At 24.7% G+C, this 21859-nt stretch overlaps 10 protein-coding genes across 10 annotated transcripts in view; 5 read left to right on the top strand and 5 right to left on the bottom strand.

Annotated features, from left to right (window-relative positions):
• Nucleotides 1-1601: 1601 nt before the first annotated feature.
• On the top strand, nt 1602-4154 carry DICPUDRAFT_79042 (uncharacterized protein; the record flags this gene model as incomplete). The annotated part of the gene is made up of 2 exons (XM_003288190.1): nt 1602-1639; nt 3197-4154. The coding sequence occupies 2 exons, from the start codon at nt 1602-1604 to the stop codon at nt 4152-4154; spliced, it is 996 nt and encodes a 331-aa protein (XP_003288238.1).
• A 2759-nt stretch (nt 4155-6913) lies between these two features.
• Nucleotides 6914-7114, top strand: DICPUDRAFT_152445 (uncharacterized protein; the record flags this gene model as incomplete). Its single annotated transcript, XM_003288189.1, has 1 exon — nt 6914-7114. One exon carries the CDS (start codon nt 6914-6916, stop codon nt 7112-7114), a length of 201 nt encoding a protein of 66 aa, XP_003288237.1.
• A 1752-nt stretch (nt 7115-8866) lies between these two features.
• DICPUDRAFT_33703 (uncharacterized protein) lies at nt 8867-11091 on the top strand (the record flags this gene model as incomplete). Its single annotated transcript, XM_003288188.1, has 2 exons — nt 8867-9208; nt 10534-11091. Coding segments are annotated over 2 exons (900 nt in total), but the record flags the coding sequence as incomplete, so codon positions are not given.
• Nucleotides 11092-12176: 1085 nt separating this feature from the next.
• On the bottom strand, nt 12177-13054 carry DICPUDRAFT_152441 (uncharacterized protein; the record flags this gene model as incomplete). The annotated part of the gene is made up of 2 exons (XM_003288177.1): nt 12177-12318; nt 13008-13054. The coding sequence occupies 2 exons, from the start codon at nt 13052-13054 to the stop codon at nt 12177-12179; spliced, it is 189 nt and encodes a 62-aa protein (XP_003288225.1).
• A 267-nt stretch (nt 13055-13321) lies between these two features.
• Nucleotides 13322-14005, bottom strand: DICPUDRAFT_152440 (uncharacterized protein; the record flags this gene model as incomplete). The annotated part of the gene is made up of 1 exon (XM_003288176.1): nt 13322-14005. The coding sequence occupies one exon, from the start codon at nt 14003-14005 to the stop codon at nt 13322-13324; it is 684 nt and encodes a 227-aa protein (XP_003288224.1).
• A 1171-nt stretch (nt 14006-15176) lies between these two features.
• Nucleotides 15177-15743, bottom strand: DICPUDRAFT_79038 (uncharacterized protein; the record flags this gene model as incomplete). Its single annotated transcript, XM_003288175.1, has 1 exon — nt 15177-15743. One exon carries the CDS (start codon nt 15741-15743, stop codon nt 15177-15179), a length of 567 nt encoding a protein of 188 aa, XP_003288223.1.
• A 1967-nt stretch (nt 15744-17710) lies between these two features.
• Nucleotides 17711-18620, top strand: DICPUDRAFT_87942 (uncharacterized protein; the record flags this gene model as incomplete). The annotated part of the gene is made up of 2 exons (XM_003288187.1): nt 17711-17796; nt 17963-18620. 2 exons carry the CDS (start codon nt 17711-17713, stop codon nt 18618-18620), a joined length of 744 nt encoding a protein of 247 aa, XP_003288235.1.
• Nucleotides 18621-18750: 130 nt separating this feature from the next.
• Nucleotides 18751-19535, bottom strand: DICPUDRAFT_152437 (uncharacterized protein; the record flags this gene model as incomplete). The annotated part of the gene is made up of 2 exons (XM_003288174.1): nt 18751-19400; nt 19505-19535. The coding sequence occupies 2 exons, from the start codon at nt 19533-19535 to the stop codon at nt 18751-18753; spliced, it is 681 nt and encodes a 226-aa protein (XP_003288222.1).
• A 282-nt stretch (nt 19536-19817) lies between these two features.
• On the bottom strand, nt 19818-20429 carry DICPUDRAFT_33709 (uncharacterized protein; the record flags this gene model as incomplete). Its single annotated transcript, XM_003288173.1, has 1 exon — nt 19818-20429. One exon carries the CDS (start codon nt 20427-20429, stop codon nt 19818-19820), a length of 612 nt encoding a protein of 203 aa, XP_003288221.1.
• Nucleotides 20430-21327: 898 nt separating this feature from the next.
• DICPUDRAFT_92059 (uncharacterized protein) overlaps nt 21328-21859 on the top strand; it is an 883-nt gene continuing 351 nt past the window's right edge. The window contains exon 1 of the mRNA XM_003288186.1: nt 21328-21859. This exon is cut by the window's right edge and continues 351 nt beyond it. Within this exon, the coding sequence (XP_003288234.1) occupies nt 21358-21859 (502 nt within the window). The 5' untranslated portion in view covers nt 21328-21357.

Genomic DNA, 21859 nt, shown 5'->3' with positions numbered 1-21859 from the left:
TAAATTGGGTTTTTTCCAAAAAAAAAAAAGGCAGTTTTTTTCTATTAATACCTAAAAAAAAATATTTTATAATTTTAAAATGTTGAAGTGATAGTAAAAACCATAATAATTATGCAAATGTTGGGGTTATTTTCCCTTTTTTTAATTTTTTAATTTTTTTTTTAATTTAATTTTTATTTTATGATTATGGTGCACAATTATGCCTTATAATGTTAACAAAAATAGCTTTATTGTATTTGTTTGATGATGATAAATAATTGAAAAAAATATAACATATTTATAACATATTCAGATTATGGATAACAGAAAAAATAATCAAGGAGCATTCAATTGAGGATATACACCAAAAGCTATTAAATTCCCTTAAGAAAAAAATGTTGCAAGGTCACTAAGAAATAAAACCGCAAAAAAAACAAAGAATTGAGCACAAAGAAAATCCAACATTAGTCATCTAAATTAAAAATATAAGCATATAGTAGTTCAAGTAATGATTCAATTTTAAATATATCCTCAAAAAATACTGGTGAACCAATATCAGTAGTATTTTTTATTTAAAATAAGAAAAGAATAAAATTTTATTTTTTTTAAATTTAATAAAAAAGACTGAATATTATTTAATAAAATTACAATTAAAGTAATGTGTTAAAGGTTTTTTTTCATTTGAGTCAAAAATACACGATTTATATGAAGGATTTTTTTAGGATCGAGTTTTAGGAAAAAGGATCCGGATTTTCATAAGAAAATTTAGGATCGATCCTAGTTTTAAACCTCGATCCTGAGCTATAATTTCAGTATCTTAATACTGAAAATATTTTTGATTGGTTTGATGGAGCTGAAAATTATTTCGTACACTATTTCTAATTAAATTATGACATAGTTATAATCTGTGGAAATGGTAAACATCTGAATCCTTTTTATTATTGATTCTATTTTTGTTATATGCTAACGCTAATTATTGATGTGATACTATCATTACTAATATATTGAATTTTTTGATTCTATAGTCTATTATTATTATTTATATTAATTTTTTTTATTTATTTTTATTAAAAAAAAAATTAAAAAAATAAAATTTTCATTTTATCTCTTTTTTTTAATTTTTGAAATTTTATAATTTTTTTTATATCATTTTAAATTTTTACAAACTGAAAATAGTGCAAAAATAATTTCTAGAAAATAAACAAAATGAGGTTAAGTGATGAACTTCGATACTCAATATTATCATACAAAATCAGAGACCATTACTCAAATAGTAAAATTGCAAAAAAATTGGGTGTCCACAAAACAAAAGTGGCAAAAACAATTCAAAGATATGAACAAACAGGTTAATTCAATGACCATCAACGTTTTGGAAGAGAAAAAAGATTCATGAAAGAGATGAACGTTTATTTTGTTTCAAATTTTTGAATGGTGAGTTGAAGAATGTGAAATTAACAGTGGTTTGGTATTATTCAACAACTGGCCACACCAGATCAGACTGGTTAGTTAGAAACCTATTGCATAGGAATAACATTCTTTATAAAAAGAAATTCATGAAGCCTCGATTATACGAAGTTAAAAGAAGAAAAAGAAATAGTTTTTGATTTGACATAAAAACTGGAATGTGGACCAACGGGAAAATCATATGTTTATGGATGAAGTAAGGTTTCAATAATTTGATAAATACCATTATATAAGATCTTGGGTCAATGACTCTTATGTTTTACTAGATTCAAATACTTAAACAAGTGTTAGAAAAGGTGGAGATAATGTAATGTTTTGGGGAAAATTTTCTATTATGTTCCTAAAAATTAAGATCATCTTTCAGAGGGATTATAATCTAATCTATATATTGATATAATAATAAATGATACACAACCAAATCTGGGTTACTATGCAGATGCGTTACAGGTGCCTGAAAGGGTTCACAAAAATTGTCATGAGAATTTCTAATCTTATTCACCAAATATGATTAGGGAGTAAAACTGAAAATTCAAAATTTCAATTGATGAAATACAACCTTTAAGCCCCGATTTTTATATAATAGATAATCAATGGCCATAAGATACTTAAATGTTCTCAATCCGAATGTTCAGTAAATCAAATCATAACCCAATCCAAAGTCGCATTGACGTTTTTCTTTACATCACTTCTGAGATAAGAAATAATTTTTATAAATCTATTCCAAACAGAAAGGAGGCGATAATTAAAGCTCATGGGGAACATTCATAAAATTAGGTAAATTCATTTGTTAAAATAAAAAAATAAAAAAAATTGAAAATAAAAATTTTTTTTTTTTTAAAATTAAAAAAAAGAGATAAATATTGTAAACATATAATTTTTTTCTTTAATTTTAATTTAAAGGGTTTTAAATGAATCTATATAAAATAAAGTTAATTTATTAGCCTTACATTATATTTAAATATTATAATCTAAATATCTTTTTTCAATATATAAATTTAAAATCGGTGGGGGGTCTACATATTTTCCTCGGGCACTGTATTATATGATTCTATCAATAATAAAAAAACTAAATGCATCTGAATACTCTTTTGTTAAAAAGTGTTGATGAGTTTTTATCTGAATATTGTAAAACCAGATAGCACCGCCTTTAATTGGGAAACGGTTTTTTTTTTAAAATTTGAAATTATTTATTTATAAAGATAAAAGTTTTATTATTTTAGTTGATTATATGGTAATCTGTATTAAAATTAAGTTCACAATTTATAATTTTTTTTTATTTAATATATTGTTTTTTTAATTTATTATATTTTTTTAATTTTTTTTAATTTTTTTTAATTATAATTTTTTTTTTTTTTATTAAAAATAATAGCTTTAATAACCACACACACACTATTTTTTTTATATACAACTTCACTCATAGCATAATCATTATTTTATTACATTATTTAGTATTTGTAAGTAATTATATTTTATTTGTATATTATATTTAAAAAAAAAAAAAAAATATATTCTTTGTAAATTATTTTATTATATCATTTGTTATTTTTTGTTATTAATTTTTTAATATACAAATGTATAAAATTTTTTTTTTGTAAATAAATTATTTTTTATATATCCACATCCTTAAAATATAATAACAGTTTTTTATATTTATTTAGATTTTTAAATAGTATTTTCATTTTGCAAATTAATAAAAAATGTATACTATTGTAATTTGTTTTATTGTTTTTTTCATTTTTTATTGGTTTTTTAGAAAAACCAGAAATAACACCACCAAATGCTACTACTCAGATGGAACGGAAAACGTCGAGGACTTTTTCTACGACGACGAATTTTATAAGGAATTCCATAAAAAAAATAACCCACCACAACAAAATACACCAGAAGTTCCAGAACCACAACCACAACAAAACCAACAATCACAACCACTCCCACTCCATCAACCACTCCCACTCCATCAACCACAACCACTCCCACTCCATCAACCACAACCAACCCCACTCCAGCAACCACAACCAATCCCACTCCAACAACCACAATCACCACAACCACAACCAAAACATACTGCATCAATACCTGATTATAAAAAATTATTTAGAGCTATGGATGCATATGAAAAGCAACAACAAGAGGAACCACAATCACAACCACAATCAAGCACAACCACACATATTATTGATCATAAAAATCAATTTTATGGATCTATGGATATTGACTCAGGGACAGTCAATACTCCTCAACCACCACCACAAGATAAAGCTATAAAACGTTTAAATGAACGTTTGGAGCTCTACGGTTTAGAGAACCGTACAGTCATCCCAGGTGATGGCAATTGTCAGATGCATGCCTTATCTGACCAAATATATGGCGATTTAAACCATAGTATGGAAATTAGAAGAGCTATTGTTACATGGCTCATGAAAAACAAAAATTTAACCCTTCCAAATGGTGCCAAAATATACGAATTTGCCAATGCCACCAGCTGGTATAAGTACTGTAACCAAATGGCAAGAAGGGGTACATGGGGAGACCACTTAACATTACTCGCCGCTGCTGAGATTTTCAAATCTCAAATTACCGTTATCTCATCCGTTGAGTCTAACAGCAGCTTTTTCATTGAAATCACTCCACGTTCAATTGAAAACTCCAGAGCTATTATTTTGTCTCACCATGCAGAACAACACTATGGTTCCTTACGCCAAGTTTTATAATTAAAAAGTTATGGTCCAATATAAAGTAATTCGAGGTACATTATAAAAACATTAAAGGTAAATAATTATATTTTCTTTTTTTTTTATTTTTTATAATTTTTTTATAAATTATTAATTTATTTTTTTAATACAATAGATTTCGCTCTCTTCACAGCATGTTTTGACATTGGTCTTATAAATTTCGGTATTAGTATACCTAATCAATAATTTATAGACAGAAAATGGTATGTAATATAATATTATTTTTAAAATTAATTTTAAACATATACTAATAACCATCATTAGTCATTTGGAAAAAATATAAGCAGCATCTGAAAAACAATCGCCCAAACGTATCAAATAGCCTATAGCAAATTTAATTTAAGGTCCCAATGGTGGTTCAACTAATGGATCAAGTGTGGTTCAAACGGTGATTTAAATGGTTCATGTAATCGGTTAAGTGGTGGTTCAAGTGGTAGTTCACATCACAATTCAAATGTTGGTTCAAATAACCGGTCAAGTGTGGTTCTAGTGATAATTTTTATCTTAATTCAAATGGTGGTTCAAGTAATCGATCAAGTGTGGTTCAAGTGATCAGCCAAGTAGTGGTTCAAGTGGTTTTTCACATAGTAATTCAAAATTTGGTTTAAAGTAACCGGTCAAGTAGTGGTTCATGTGGTATCTTTCATCTCAATTCTAACGTTGGTTAAAATAATCGGTCAGTTGGTAGTCAAATAGCAGTTCAATTGGTGGTTCAATTGGTGGGTCAAATAATATTTTAAGTAGTAGTTCAAATAGTAATAGTAATTGGTCAAATGGTGGTCCAAGTAATATTTTAAGTAGTAGCTCAATAACTTTGGTATGTTATATTTATTAATATTTTTATTTAATATTAAAATATATATTAATAATCTTTTTATTTTATTTTATATATAATCAAGGTTGTAATCGCTGCAGTATAGTCGATTTATTTAGCCAATAATCTCGCGAGCTTGCTTTTTTTTTAAATTTTAAAAAAATTTTATTTTTTTGATTTTTTTAATATTTTTTTTTAAATAAAAAAAATTATATATTTCTTTATTTTATTTTTTGCATCACACAATAAATGCATAAATATTTCAAAAAAATGATCCTAGGTCAATAATAATAGATTTAAAAAGCCTTCAAGTAAGTAAATAAGCACATTATTTTAAAACAAAAAATCTATATAAAAATGGGATTCGAAGATGAACACAATACTAACACAAATTAAATTTTATTATATTTAGTGTAAATCAAGTATGGTAACCTATTTCAATAAGTGGTAATAAAACAGAGCCTGATTCGAGAAGTGTATGATATATTGGTACAGTAGCTTAGAATCAGTTGCATCAAGTGTGAAACCCATTGTATCAAGTAGTGCTTAAGAATCTTTTACACCAGGTAGTGAATTATTTGTTTATCAAAGGTAGAAGTAACGAATCGCCTCATCAAGCTGTAGAGTCTATCGTATCCAATAGTGTAGAATCATGTTTCATCAACCTCTGTTTTTTATAAAATGGTATCAAGTGGTATATATTCCGAACTCATCAAACAATTTGGGACCTACTGTGCCAAGTTGTGCAATATCTGTTGTATTTTTAGTATATGTGGTCGCAATTCAAAGCCTGTCATCAAATATTTATATCAAGTCAACACTAATGATGCCAATCAACCTAATCAATTATTTTATGAATATCATTAATTCGCTCTGGCCAAGCAATTATGATAGAAATAAAATAATTTTAGGAAGAGAAGGTAAAAACACTGAGGCTTTCGTAATTATTGACCAAATTAGGGAATATCAAAACTCACCACTTCTGGAAGTCCACTAAACTTTAATGTTCATTCACCATAATCAAAATAACTACAGCAACAATTTATAGATTTAAATCAACTATTGGAGCAATCAAGGATTATGGAAAACCTCGCCCTCCATTAATACTGGTAAAAAAGATCTAGGCACAATTAGAATCAATCAATATTTCTATAAACCAAATTAATTAATTATAATATAAATTTAAAACAATTATAATAAAAGTGATTTAACAATTTCTTTACTGTTAAATGTCTTTTTCATTTTATTTATATTTATTTTTTTTTAATTTTAATTTTTTATTATTATTATTCATTTTTAATATTTTTTTTTTCTTCAATTTAAATAAAACTTAAATTAGAGAAACGGAAATAAAACAGTGAATATATTATATATACAGTATACAGTTTATTATAAATTTGCAAAAGATGATTTATCTTTACTTCCAGAACTATATAACATTAAATAATTACAATAATAATAATAATAATAATAATAATTGAATGTAGTTGTTTATCTGGATTTGGCGATTGAAATCTGCTTAATCTATTTTATAAGCCATTTAAAAATCTTAATCTTTCTAAATTATCCATATTTAAATAAATATTATACTTGTTTTATTATATAATTATTAATATTAATTATTATTATATTTATTATTTATTTTATATACAGTGCCCGAGGAAAATATGTAGACCCCCTGATATTTTTATATATGTGTTATAAATTGATTAGTTTGGATAGTTTTTTAATAAATATTGACACAGCCTAAAAATAATAAATAATGGTAATAAAAAAAAAAAAAATTAAAAAAATAAAATTTTCATTTTATCTCTTTTTTTTAATTTTTGAAATTTTATAATTTTTTTTATATCATTTTAAATTTTTACAAACTGAAAATAGTGCAAAAATAATTTCTAGAAAATAAACAAAATGAGGTTAAGTGATGAACTTCGATACTCAATATAATAATAACAGTAATATTAAAAAAGATTATGCCGACATCGCTTTCGATACTGATGAGGGTTATGATTATGATCCAAACAAAATAATTTATGATCAAGATCCAGGCTTTACAGAGAAAATGATGGAATTAAAAAGAGAAGATGTTAACGATCAAATTACCAAATATAGAATATTCAATTAGTAGCAATAGTCAACATCTCCATTTTCACAAAATTTCATCTCCATCAGTACAGTCACAAAATCTTTTTTAATAATAATAATAGAATAAAATAATATAGTTTATAAATAATATAATTAGATTTAGAATCGGCACTAAGTAGTAATGTAGAATTGGAATCTGTTACATCAAGTAGTAGTGCAGAATTTGTTGCCCCAGTGACAGCTCTTTAGAATATGTTTCATCTAGTGGTGTTTCATCTGAGCCAACTGGTGGTGATAATGAAGATCCAAGGGTCTAGCTGTTTGTTAAAATATTTGTAGAAAAAATAGGTAAAAGGTGTAACCATCCATATCTTTTGAAAGTGCTGAAGAGTCTTGGTATTGCTATGAAGTTGTTAGGAATCAAAAATATCGAAATTCACCATCAAAATAACCACAGCAACAATTAAACCAAACAATGAAACATATAAATGTTATGAAAAACCTTACATTAACTGATAAAGAATATCCAAGCACAATTAGACCAATCAATATTTTAATAAACCAAATGATAATTTTTTTATGATATTTTTTTTTTTTTTGATTTTTTTAATTTTTTTTGGGAAAATTTTGGTAATATATTTATTTTATATTATTTTTTTAACCCATCCATTTTTTTTTTTTTTTTATATATTAACAATGAAGGAGCTACTATCATCTCTAATTAACTTTCGCATAAATGAGGAGTTAAAAAACAGTAGTAACATTAGTGATAGGTATGTGCATTACAATACAATAAATATAATTAATAGATTAATTAAAAGCATATTAATTGGTATTTTCCTTTTTAAATATTAATTATAGATTATTATATAAAATTTGGAATAATATATTTTTAAGAAATGAAATTCATAAACATATTTTAAAGTTTATTGAACATGATTTTGTAAATCTTGATTTAACAGAATATAACGAGTTTAAAGATAAATCATATATAACAACACTTCAGTGGCGTGGTGATCCGCTACCAGATAAAAATGAATTTCCACCATTTTTGACAAATTTATATTTGACACTTTTAAAAATGTCACCAACAACTTTACCAAATACAATTACTTCACTCAGATTCGGTAATTATTTTGATCAAGTAGTTCTACCTGGCACATTACCAAATAATCTCACAACACTCGAATTCAGTAATTATTTTAACCAAGAAGTTCTACCTGGTACATTGCCAAATAGTCTCACAACACTCACATTCGGTAGTAATTTTAACCAAGTAATTCTACCCGGCACATTACCAAATAGTCTTACTACACTCATATTCGGTGAATTTTTTAACCAAAAAGTTCCACCCGGCACATTACCAAATAGTCTCACAACTCTCATATTTGGTCATGAGTTTAACCAAGTAGTTCTACCCGGCACATTACCTAATGGTCTCACAACACTCGCATTCAGTACCTATTTTGACCAAGAAGTTCCACCCGGCACATTACCAAATAGTCTTACTTTACTCACATTCGGTGATAATTTTAACCAAGTAGTTCTACCCGGTACATTACCAAATAGTCTTACAACACTCATATTTGGTTATTATTTTAACCAAGAGGTTCCACCCGGCACATTACCAAATAGTCTTACAACACTAATATTTGATTCCTCATTTGACCAAGTAGTTCTACCCGGCTCACTACCAAATGGTCTCACAACACTCACATTCGGTCATAGTTTAAACCAAGTATCTCCACCCGGCTTATTAACAAATAGTCTCACAACATTCACATTCGGTAGTAATTTTAACCAAGTGGTTCAACATGGCCTATTACCAAATAGTCTCACAAAACTCACATTCGGTTATTGTTTTAACCAAGTAGTTCTACCTGGCACATTGCCAAATGGTCTTACAACACTCACATTCGGTAATGATTTTAACCAAGTAGTTCTACCCAACACACTGCCAAATAGTCTTATTACACTCACATTCGGTAGTAATTTTAACAAAGTAGTTCTACCCGGATCACTACCAAATAGTCTTACTTCACTCACATTCGGTTGTTATTTTAACAAAGAGGTTCCACCCGGCACATTACCAAATAGTCTCACAACACTCATATTTGGTTCCTCATTTAACCAAGTAGTTCTACCCGGCTCATTTCCAAATAGTCTCACAACACTCATATTTGGTTGCTCATTTAACCAAGAGGTTCCACCTGGCACATTACCAAATAGTCTTACAAAACTCATATTTGGTTCCTCATTTATCAAAACAATTCCCAACTTGTCACCATATAGTCTTAAAAGACTCAAATTGAATCCCAAGTTTAAAAAAAATTACCTCTCTCTCATTACCAAATAGTGATACCACGTAATGAAGATAATCAACAGGTGGTATGAAGTGGTATTATATATTCTGGAGAACCTTTCGTAAAGTGGTTCAGCACCTGTAATATCATGCTATAATGCAGAATCTTTAAAATATCATCTATAATTATTTTTTAAAACACAAAGTAGTTTTTAATATTATTCATACATCCGATACCAGTTCAACTGGTTTAGAAAACAAAACCAAGCTTTCGATCTCTGCAAAAAATAATAGTAAATAAACTTTTTTTCCTTAAAGATCATTTTAATAATTTCATTTTATGAATATTTCCAAATATCTGCAATTGTTATTGTCATTATATATTCTTTCTTTCTTCTTATAAACCTTTTTTTTTTTTCTTAATAAAAATTGATTTAATTTTTTGTACCCAGGGTTGATAAATTTTTTATTTAAATCTTTCTAAAATAGAGCTTTGATATTTTTTTATTTTAATTTTAATAAATAAAATTTTTTTTATAAAAAATTTATTAGATTTTATAAAAGAGCCGTTTTTTGAAATAATTTTATTCTTTTTTTATTATATTTTTTTTGATTTTTTTTTTAATTTTTTTTGGAAAAATTTGGGTATTTTATTTATTTTATTTTTTAAACCATCCATTTTTTATTTTTTTTTTATTAACAATGGATGAGCTACTATCATCTCTAGTTAACTTTCGCATAAATGAAGAGTTAAAAAACAGTAGTAATATTAGTGATAGGTATGTGCAATACAATACAATACAATAAATATAAGTAATAGATTAATTAAAAGCATATTAATTGGTGTTTTCTCTTTTTAAATATTTATTATAGATTATTATATAAAATTTGGAATAATATATTTTTAAGAAATGAAATTCATAAACATATTTTAAAGTTTATTGAACATGGTGGTTTATGTCTTGATATATCAGATTATGAGGAGTTTAAAGATAAATCATATATAACAACGCTTCAGTGGTGTGGTGATCCGCTACCAGATGGATATGAATTTCCACCATTTTTGACAAATTTATATTTGCACAGTTTAAATTTGTCACCAACAACTTTACCAAATACAATTACTACACTCACATTCAGTGATTTTTTTAATCAAGAAGTTCCACCCGGGCACATTACCTAATAGTATCACAGCTCTCATATTTGGTCATAATTTTAACCAAGTAATTCTACCTGGCACATTGCCAAATAGTCTCACATCACTCAAATTCGGTAGTTATTTTAACCAAGAGGTTCCACCTGGTACATTACCAAATAGTCTTACTACACTCACACTCAGTGATAATTTTAACCAAGTAATTCTACCCGGCTCATTACCAAATAGTCTCACTTCACTCAGATTCGGTTTTTATTTTAACCAAGAGGTTCTACCTGGCACATTACCAAATAGTCTCACAACACTCAAATTTGGTGATAATTTTAACCAAGAAGTTCTACCCGGCACATTACCAAATGGTCTCACAACGCTCACACTCGGTGATAATTTTAACCAAGTAGTTCTACCCGGCACATTTCCAAATAATCTTACTACACTCACATTCGGTCATAGTTTTAACCAAGTATCTCCACCCGACTTATTTCCAAAAAGTCTCACAACATTCACATTCGGTCGTGTCTTTAACCAAGAATTTCTACCTGGCCTATTACCAAATAGTCTCACAACACTCACATTCGGTTATTGTTTTAACCAAGTAATTCTACCGGGCACATTAGCAAATGGTCTTGCAACACTTACATTCGATCATGATTTTAACCAAGAAGTTCTACCCCATACATTTCCAAATAGTCTTACCTCACTCACATTCGGTGATAATTTTAACAAAGTAATTCTACCCGGTTCATTACCAAATGGTCTTGCAACACTTAGATTTGGCCATGATTTTAACCAAGTAGTTCTACTCGATACATTACCAAATAGTCTTATTACCCTCACATTCGGTGAGAGTTTTAACCAAGTAATTCTACCCGACTCATTACCAAATAGCCTCACATCACTCACATTTGGAGCTAAATTTAACCAAGAGGTTCCACCTGGCACATTACCAAATAGTCTTGTAACACTCATATTTGGCTTTATATTTAACCAAGTAATTCTACCCGGTTCATTACCAAATAGTCTCACAACTCTCCAATTCGGTTATTGTTTTAACCAAGTAATTCTACCTGGCACATTACCAAATAGTCTCACAACTCTCACATTCGGTTATAGTTTTAAACAAGTAGTTCTACCGGGCACATTACCAAATAGTCTCACAACTCTCACATTCGGTTATAGTTTTAACCAAGTAGTTCTACCTGGCACATTACCAAATAGTCTCACAACTCTCAAATTCGGAAATAAATTTAACCAAGTAATTCAACCCGGCACACTACCAAATAGTCTCACAAAGCTCACATTCGGTCGTGGTTTTAAGCAATTATTTCCACCTGGCTTACTAAACAATCAAATTAAAATTTATAATTTATAGATTCATCAGTATTAGGTTTATTAAAATCAAACTTTACCATTCAAAAATAATCAAAGAACATATTCACCCTAACAACAAAAAACAATAATTTTCTCGCCCTAAACTCAACATCCAATATCTCCAAGACTTCAATTTCTTTTTCTTCATTAAACAATAAAAATATTTTTGGTGACTCTGTGTTTAAACTGTAAATCAATTACCACAACATCGCTAATATCCAATACCAACGAACCAATAACCATTGGAATTAATATACCACATTGCAATCAATGTCAAATTGATCCAGACTTTTCAGTTCTAGTATCACCAGACTTCAAATCAAACTGTGAAAGCTCTTCAAAAAAATCATATGTTATACCAGTTGCAGTAGTAGCAAGTGTTCTTAGTGTTGAACTAATTATAGGTGGAGATTTACTGTATATAAAAGAAGAATAGAACTTAAAAAAAGCAATTAGATTAAGTAAACTAATAAATAAAATAAATATTATTTAAAGATAATATCATTACTTTTTTAATCATAATTATTTTGTTTAAACCTTTTTTTTAAAAGCGAAGATTTAATGATGAATTTCATAAAAAAAAAATTAAATAACCAAAATTATACTTTGATTATTATATGTTACAATTTATATATTTAAAAGTTTCGTGCAATGATAAATTTTAACAAAAAAAAGATGAAATACTCATTATCACCACAATATACCCAAATTAGAATCAGTGTTGGATAGGATAAAATAGATTTCAAAATGGTTGAATTTTTAAATTCAAATTAAAAAAATTAAATAAAAATAAAAAATTTTCTTATTAATTTTTTTTTTTTTATTTTTTTATAAAATTTTACCAACTTTTTTTTTTTTTTTAAATGGAACCTAAAAATATTATTAACAAAGAAATAAAAGTGTAGCAGTAATCGGGATTAACTTAAGACTACCAGGTAACTCAAGTAATCCAGTGGCATTATCGAATAATTAAATTAACAAGTTTTATGGTATTGTTGATAAATCAGAAAGATGGAGTGATAACTTTCTTTTAAATAATGAAATAAAATCTAACATCAAAATCAAATTTTCAGATATAAAATTAGAAGATATCAAACATAATACAATTCAATTGTTAAGAGATAGATATTTAACCAATCGAAAACACACATATATAAAACAATTATAAATGTAGAAAAACCTCAATTTCAATTTTTGAAAGGTCTTATGTTAATTTTTTATATTAAGTAATAATATTAAACAAAAAGATAATACCCAATATTTATATTTTTAAAAATAATAATAGAATTATTAATTATGTTGTAAAAAAAATTTTTAAAAATGAATAAAAAAAAAAAAAAAAAAAAAAAAAATTTTTTTACAATATACAGTGTTTTTTATTAAATTAAATTAATCTATAAAAAGTTTATGAATATGATCTAGTTATCAATATTCATTTTATTTAATCTTGTATAAACCATTTGACCTAGAACCATTTCTAATCTCTCGATTTCTTCTTCAGATTGGTACAAAAGTGATTCTATAGCTTGCTTCTTAAAATATCTGAATTCATTTTTTTTTCTTATTTCCTCTAATTCTTTTTCCTTTTCTTCATTTTTTTTGGCCATGATTTCGAGTTGAAAGTTTATAACATCTATATCATGTTCAAGAATTTCTAATTGCTTTTCATGTTCTTTTCTTATTTCCTTACAATTGGATTTTTCAATTTCGAGAGTAGTTTCTTCGATTTCATAATCCTCTTGAGCGTTTTCAAGGGATTGTTCCGATTCTTCAATTTCTTCTTTCATTTTTCTTAGTGATATGGCATGGATTTCTCTGGCACTATCTTTTTCTTTTAATAAATATAACTTTTCAATTATTTCTTCTTTTGAATCCTTAATTTCATTTTCTAATATAGAAATTTCCATTTGTTCTTCATAATAATATGGTCTTTTATTTCCAGCATTGATATTTTGAATTTTTATTTCCTTATCAATAATTTTTTCTTTGGTTTCTTCAATTTCCTTTTCATAATCATTGGCAAGCTTTTCGTTGATTATTTCATCTATTGTTCTAGTATCAACAGTTGGGATGGCTCTTATCTTTTTATTTCTTTGTTCCATTTTTGAATATAAATTATTTTGTATATCTGTAATTACAAATTTTTTTTTTTTAAAAGTTATTAATATTTGTAATAAATTTTTATTTTTTTGTTTATTAATACTACTTACATGAATAATGTTAAAAGAAGGTCTATGTGGGTGAATTAAAAATAAAAATAAAAAAAAAAAAAATTTTTTAAATTTAAAAATTTTTTATTTTAAAAATTATTTTTTAGATATGAAGGAATTTGTACCACACACCCCACACTATAAACCATTGCGTAAAAAATTTAAAATTTTATTTAAATTACTTGAACTTCAGGTTTATAAATAAAATCTTTATTAAAAATAAGATTTAAATCCAACATTTCCTCTTTAAGTCTATATCGAATTGTAATAAACTCAATGCACTAATTTAAAAAAAATTAGTATTATTCATTTTTTTAAATTAATTATTATATTGTACATACAATTATTTCTGGAATAAAAGAATCTGAAATAATTTGATAAATAATCAAAGTTAATGATGATGACAATGAACCGATGTACCCCTTCTCAAATTTTTATTAAATAGATAAGCAATTTTTAAATATTATTTTTGAAGTTTCAATATCTTTTTCAAACATATTATTTAAAAAAGATCTTAAATTTAAAATAAAAAATGGGTATTATAATTAAATTAAAAAAAATAATTTAAAATTAATTTTGTTTTTAGAATAAGTTTTTATTTTTAAAAAATTTTATGATGATAACACCGATGTTTCAGTATCCTATTACTGAAAATATTTGAAGAAGATCTATAGATTTGAAAATAATATGTAAACTATTTCTAATTGAATCATGACTGGTAATAATCTATGGAAATGGGAAACAATTGATATTTTGATAATTTTATTGATCATGATTGTAAAACAGATGATTTAATTTGATTTCTATTTCAAACTTTTACTAGATAAGGTCTACTATTTTTTTACCTAATTCTATTTGATGTTCTACCATATTTACTTGGTCAGAGAAAATTTGGAAGAGGTTATGATCATTAAAAATTGAAAATTTAAATCTAATAATTCTATAATTTATACACAATATTATTTTATTCTATTATTATTATTAAAAAAGATTTTGTGACTGTACTGATGGAGATGTTGACTATTGCTACTGATTGGAAATTCTCTATTTGGTAATTTGATCGTTAACATCTTCTCTTTTTAATTAAGTGGTAACTATAGTCATAAAAACAAAGGGCATGTTTTATTAAACCATGTTTTTTTTCGTAGCCACTATCTGTGTCGTAGGATATCATTCCTAACTCACGTTTAAATTCCATCATTTTCTCTGTAAAGCCTGGATCTTGATCATAAATTATTTTATTTGGATCATAATCATAGCCCTCATCAGTATCGAAAGCGATGTCATCATATTCTTTTTTAATATTACTGTTATTTCTATTATTATTTAATTTATTGATATTACTAATATCTTTATTTTCTCTATTTTTTTTAATTACTATTGAATTTTTTAAAATTGTTTCTATATCTCTACCAATAATAAAAAATAATCTAATGAAGTTTTCTATTTCAACTCCTATCAAAAGAATTGTAAATAAAAATAAACCAATTATTATTGTATAGATTGAACAATAAATTAAAAATAAAATAAACTGAATAATTTGAAATATTAAATATAATATGGTGGAAAAAACTAAAGATACTAATAAAAAGATTATAGTATTTGAAATAAAGCCTAATTCTTTATCCATTTTGATTATTATATATGATTATATTATAATTTAAAAAATATTATTATTATTGAAGTTTTTATTAAAATAATATTATAGATGATTATTAAAAAAATTTATAAATAATAAAAAAAAAAATATATAATAAAAAATAAATATAAAAAAAATAATTAATTTGTGTCAGTGGGGTGAATGTCAGTCACAAAAATTTATTAAAAAAAAAATTAAAAAAAATAAAAAAAAAATTAAATAAATAAAAAACTAATAGGGGTGAAAATATAAAAAAAAAAGTATCATTGATTAAATATTATAGTTTCCATTTTAATTCAATTATATAGAAATAATAAGCACATTAAAAAAAAATAAAAAAGTGATTGATTGATAATTAAAATAGTAAAAAAAGATAGGTGCTGTATACTATAGTTTAATTAATTATAATTACCTATTATTTAAAATATACCAGTAAAATTCATGATAATATTTTTTAATCGATATTGTGTGAATTTTTTTTTTTTTTTTAAAAAAGTGAAGATGATTCTTGATACATTAAGTCATCAGATTTTTTATTGTGTTTTGTTTTGGTATGTGTTTTATAATTATATAAGTTTTACCACACTTCATACAAGTTGGGCACGGTAACATCAATTCGTGTATGATTCGGTTTTGAAAACTTGCAAGACTGGGTTTAAAAACTCCAGAGTGGTAACCTGTAGGAAATTCGCTCGACCACTTGGCTGTCATTGCTCCCCTGATGTAGATATTTGGCTAACATTTCGAGTAAGGTTAGTTTTTGAGGTGGTTTTCATTTGGAGTTTTTTTTTTTTTTTTTACTTCCCATTCACCAGGAAGATAAACTCAACAAAAAACCTGGAGAAGAGGGGTATCGATCCCCTTACCTTAAGGAGGTCTGATGTTGCTGTCTTATTGCAAACCTTACGCTCTACCATATGAGCTACATCCCCGAATATGATTTTTTATTTTTTTAATCAGTAACGGCCACAAAAAATTATTTTTGCATGATTTTTCCATATCTTTTTTCATAAAATTCATTATCTTTAGGGTGAAAACACCGATACATCTGAAAATCTGCAGAACCTTAACAAGAAACTTCTAATAACATTAATACTAAATAACAAAAACTAATTAACAAAAACTAAAAAAAAAAAAAGTAAATTATTAATATTAATCTCTATAAATTAATAAAAGTCGTGTTAACCTTTGCTCGATTCTAATTAAAGGGTTAAGTCAAAATTTTGTGGTTACAATTAATACAAAAAAGCCAAAAAATATTTATAAAATATTTATAAATCAAAAATTAAAAATAAATTAATAATACTGAAATTTAAATTGGTCAGTTTAAAATTTTAAATACAAACAAATTTAAACATAAATAATGAAAAAAAAAAAAAAATTACCAAAAAAACGGTAATTTTAAATTTTACATTTCTTATTTTATTTTAACTTTAATTACATTTCAAAAATAAATATTAAGCATTATTTAAATACACTTTTATTTAAATTTAAAAAATAAATAAATTTTTAAAATAACAATCTTTTTAATTAAAATTTTATTATAATATATTATGATTTAAAACTATTTATAAAAAAATTATTTATTTTTTTTTTTTTTTTTTTTTGAAAAAATAATTTAAAATTTTTTTTTTTTTTAAAAAATATAACTGATATAAAAAAAAAAAAAAATTTTAAATTATTAACAGCAAACTTATAAAATAAAAACCCCATTGCAAAATTTAGATATAAAAAATAAAATACAAATTTATTGTTTAATTTTATTAATAATATTTTATTTTTTCTCATTTTTTTATTTTTTTTATTTTTTTTTTATTTTTTTTTATTTTTTTTAAATTATTTTTTTATAATTTTCCATTATTTTATTTTATTTTATTTTTTTCTATTTTTTTTTTTAATTATTAAAAAAAAAAATCACACACCTTTAATATTTATAATATATATATATATCTAATAAAATGGATACTATTGAACAAAACTGTTGTTTTTGCTTATCAGCAATCACACAGCCTACAAGAAATAAGCAATGCAGTCATATATATTGGTATGTTTATTATTAAATTTTCAAATTTTTAAAAAATCGAAAAATAAAAAAACAAAAAAAATAAAAAAACAATAAAATATAATTACTGTACAGTAACAAAAATAATAATGATAATAATAATAATAATAATAATAATAATAACATTAATAATTTTATAATATTATAGCTTTGAATGTATAGATAATTGGATTAAAACTAAAGATGAATGTCCAATTTGTAAAAGTAAAATCAATGAATTAATAACAATAGATGACAATGGCAAAGAAAGAACAATAGCTGTAGAAGAACCAAAGAAACCCTCACCCGATAGTGTAGAAGTGGATTTAGCATGTTTAGATAATAGATTTTTTTTAGAAGAGACACAAAAACTTTTATCAATTTCGCATAGCATTGTTTTACAAATGGAAAGTTTAATGTCAACAGAAAAAAAAGTTTACTATACACCTACAATGTCACCTCAAGATACAGAAAGATTAAACACCATTACCGATAGACTATATACACTACAAAAAGATTTAGAAAACTATGAAAATGCCTTTGACCCCGAAGATTTATTATCAACATTCTATATTTTTGAAACCACTTTAACAGATTTAAAAGAGAAATATTTATCAGAGTTTTTAAATAAAAATAAATTAAAATACAGCAACAGTAAAAAGAAAAACCATCACCACTATATAAACGAAGATGACGATGAAGACTATGACGAAGATGAATATATTTATGATGATGATGATATAGAAGAATCATTATATAATCAAATAGAAAGTAATAACAACAATAACACCAATTCAAATAATAATAAAAATAAACTTAAATTTTAATAAAAACTATATTTATTTATATAAGAAAATAAATAAAAAAAAATAAAAAAAAGTTTTTATTTATTTATTTATTCAAAATTTTTATTTTTTATTAATATTTACAAAAAAGAAAAATAACAATGATATCGTGTTATATTCTTTGTTTTTTATATGATACTGGTTGTTGTTGTTGTGGTTTGGAATGGTCCTCTATCATTGTAATTTTTAAATCCTCATCAGTTTCCCAACCAATTTCATTTTGAAGATCTTTTCTTTTTTTTGAGGATCTTTCTAAAATTTGATCTAAACATTCTTTAAAAATTCTCTTTCTTTTTATCCATTCGTTTCTTGCTTTTCTAACAGTGTCTTGTAAACGTTGTTTGTCAGCATCGCTCATCATAGAGGTTTTTGATTTGAAATCTTTGAGTTTCTTTTCTAATTGAGAATTTTCGGATTCTAACTGTTGAACTTCATCTTGAATTTGTTGATCGGATAATTGAGAGTTTAATTGTTTTGTTGTTGACAAAAGGGACTTTAATGTATCTTTTTCTTGCTCCAATTGACGTGTAAGTGAATCTACCTTTCTATTTAAATCGTCCATTGTCTCTTGAGGAATTTCATATCCTTGCTCATCTAGTTTTGGTCCTGTGTCTTGAATTTTCCAATAAATAACTGATTTATTATACTCTTTACCTGCAATCCTATTTTGCTCATGCAATGATTTTAATGTCTTTTGAACCTGTGTTTTACCCATACTCGGGAACTGTGCTTCGATCATTTGGTAATTGTAAGGTCTATTTCCTTTATTTATAAAATTTAAAACATTTTCTTCGACTAAAAATATTTATGAATTAGTATTTTATTTTATTTTTATGTTTATAAATAATAAATAATTTAATAAGTACTTTCTTCTTTTTTTGAATATTTTTTTGACATTTTATTTATTTATTTATTTTATTCAGCGATCTGAAAATATATATTGATAATTGTAGTTGTAAATAATTAATTTATCTTTTTTTTAAAAATAAAATGAAAATTATAAAAAAAAAAAATTATTAAAAATTTTAAAAAATTAAAAAACAAAAAAAAATAATTTTCGCGAAATAATGTAATTTATAAGAAACAATTTTAAAAAAAAGGTATCAAGATTACCTTACTTTTTTCTTTTTTTCCTTTTTTTTATAATAAATAATTTATATATTTTATTTATTTATTTATTTATAACTTTTTAATTAATAAAACAAAATGGATATCTTTAAGGGCTGTATTATCTTTAACTATAAATGGAAAAGTTTGGGAAGTGGATTCATAACCAATCGAACGATACCATGAAAGTAATTCATCACGGCAGTTGACAACATGGAGATGGGACTCTTTGCAATTCTTCCAATTTCTCATTTCTGACTCGGCTAATTTAACTAAAACACCGCCAACACCTTTACCTTGATATTCTGGGTCTACTGATAACATACCCAAAACTGCGTCTGGAGATTCTTCGGTTTCTCTATCAATTTTAACACAACCTACAACATGTCTCTTTTCATTGGCTCCATCAGTAATGATATGTTCTAATAACATTAATCTCATTACCTTTTCAGACTTGGCTAAATCTTCTTTCAACATTGCTTCTGTTAATCTTGGACCTGTAACCAAACCCTTTTCAGTTGTCCATGTTTCGATATCGCCCTTTCCTCTGTATGCCCAATTTACAATTTGCACAATAATATCTATATCCCTTTCTTCAATTAATCTTGCATGCAATTTAATTCCATTTTTACCTATACTAGTTTTATTTAATGAAACTTCGTTTGGGGAACTTTCTGGTGACATTGGTATCATTGCTTATTATTACAGTGTATATATTTAGAAATAATTTATTTTATACAAAAAAAAAAAAAGTTATAGATAAATAAATAATGTTTTATTTATTCAAAAAAAAACTATCCAGATATTATTTAAGTATAAAAAAAAAAAAAAAATTTAAATATTAAAAAAAATAAAAAATAAAATTTTTTTTCAGTTAAAATATGAAAAAAAAAAAAAAAAAAAAATTTCGGTTCTTATAGAACCAATATTTAAAATCCAAAAACAAAGAACCATTCTTAGGAAAATATTAAGTAAAATCCAATTTGATCAAATATTTCTTTTTTAACACTTAAAACAAAACAAAAAAAAAAAAAAACAAATACAAACACATTCCTTTTTCTAAAAAAGATATATTTTAAATAACAAAATTTTTCTGTATTAAACCTCAAAATTTCTATGAAAAAATCACCTCACACAAACGAATCAATTTTTTTAAAAAATTCCAAAATAACAAGAAATCGCTTATTTCTTTAAATAAAAAAAAAAAAAAAAATAATTTTAATTTTTAAAATTTTAAAAGCTATTTAAATAATAATTTATATTTTAATTTTTTTTTTTTTAATTAATAAAATAAAATAAATAAATAAATAAAAAAAATAATAATAATATTTATTTTTACCATCATTTTTTTTTTTTTTTAATTTAAAAATTTTATGACAACAACAAAATTTTTTTAAATTTATTTTTATTTTTAAATATTCAATTAATTTACCAAATATAACTACAATTTTTTTTATTTTTTTTTAATTCATTTTTTAAATACGTTTTTATAACAATAAACTAGTAATAATAATTTTTACTTTAATTTTTTTCATTATTTATTTATTTATTCATTCATTCATTCATTCAAAAATAATCATCTGTAAATAATAATAATAATAATAACATTAGAATGAATTTATTTTTTTTAGATATAGTATCAAAGAAATCAGCAAGATATCATTGCGATAAACATGTTGTAAAATTAATTTTAGAAGCAACACAAATGTTATATTCGGTTTGGCATTTATGCGAACCCAACGAAGCATGGAAAACTAAAGCACCAAGTAATTACATGAAACTAACACATAAAAATCATCCACTTTCAAAGTGGGTTAGAACTAATAACCAAACATATGACATGGTAACTGAGTATTGCAATAGTTTATTAGAAGAATATACACTTAGATATGGCAAAATTCATAGCAGCAAACTTCATATGGATTGGTTAGAAAAAAACTATCCATCAAATTTACCAAAAAGCAATGATTTACCATTAATGCCATTATGCATGCCGGATACTTACAAAGTAACACCATCCACCAAGTGGTCTGATGTTGTTGACTCCTATAGAGCTTATTATGTTGGTGAAAAACTCCATTTTTGTTCCTATAAAGGTGTAGAATGGCCTGAAT

The sequence above is a fragment of the Dictyostelium purpureum genome, assembly GCF_000190715.1.
Source record: "Dictyostelium purpureum unplaced genomic scaffold DICPUscaffold_126, whole genome shotgun sequence".
NCBI classification, from domain to species: domain Eukaryota; phylum Evosea; class Eumycetozoa; order Dictyosteliales; family Dictyosteliaceae; genus Dictyostelium; species Dictyostelium purpureum.
The sequence above is the reverse complement of the archived record's forward strand: the minus strand, read 5'-3'. Positions and strand labels throughout refer to the sequence as shown.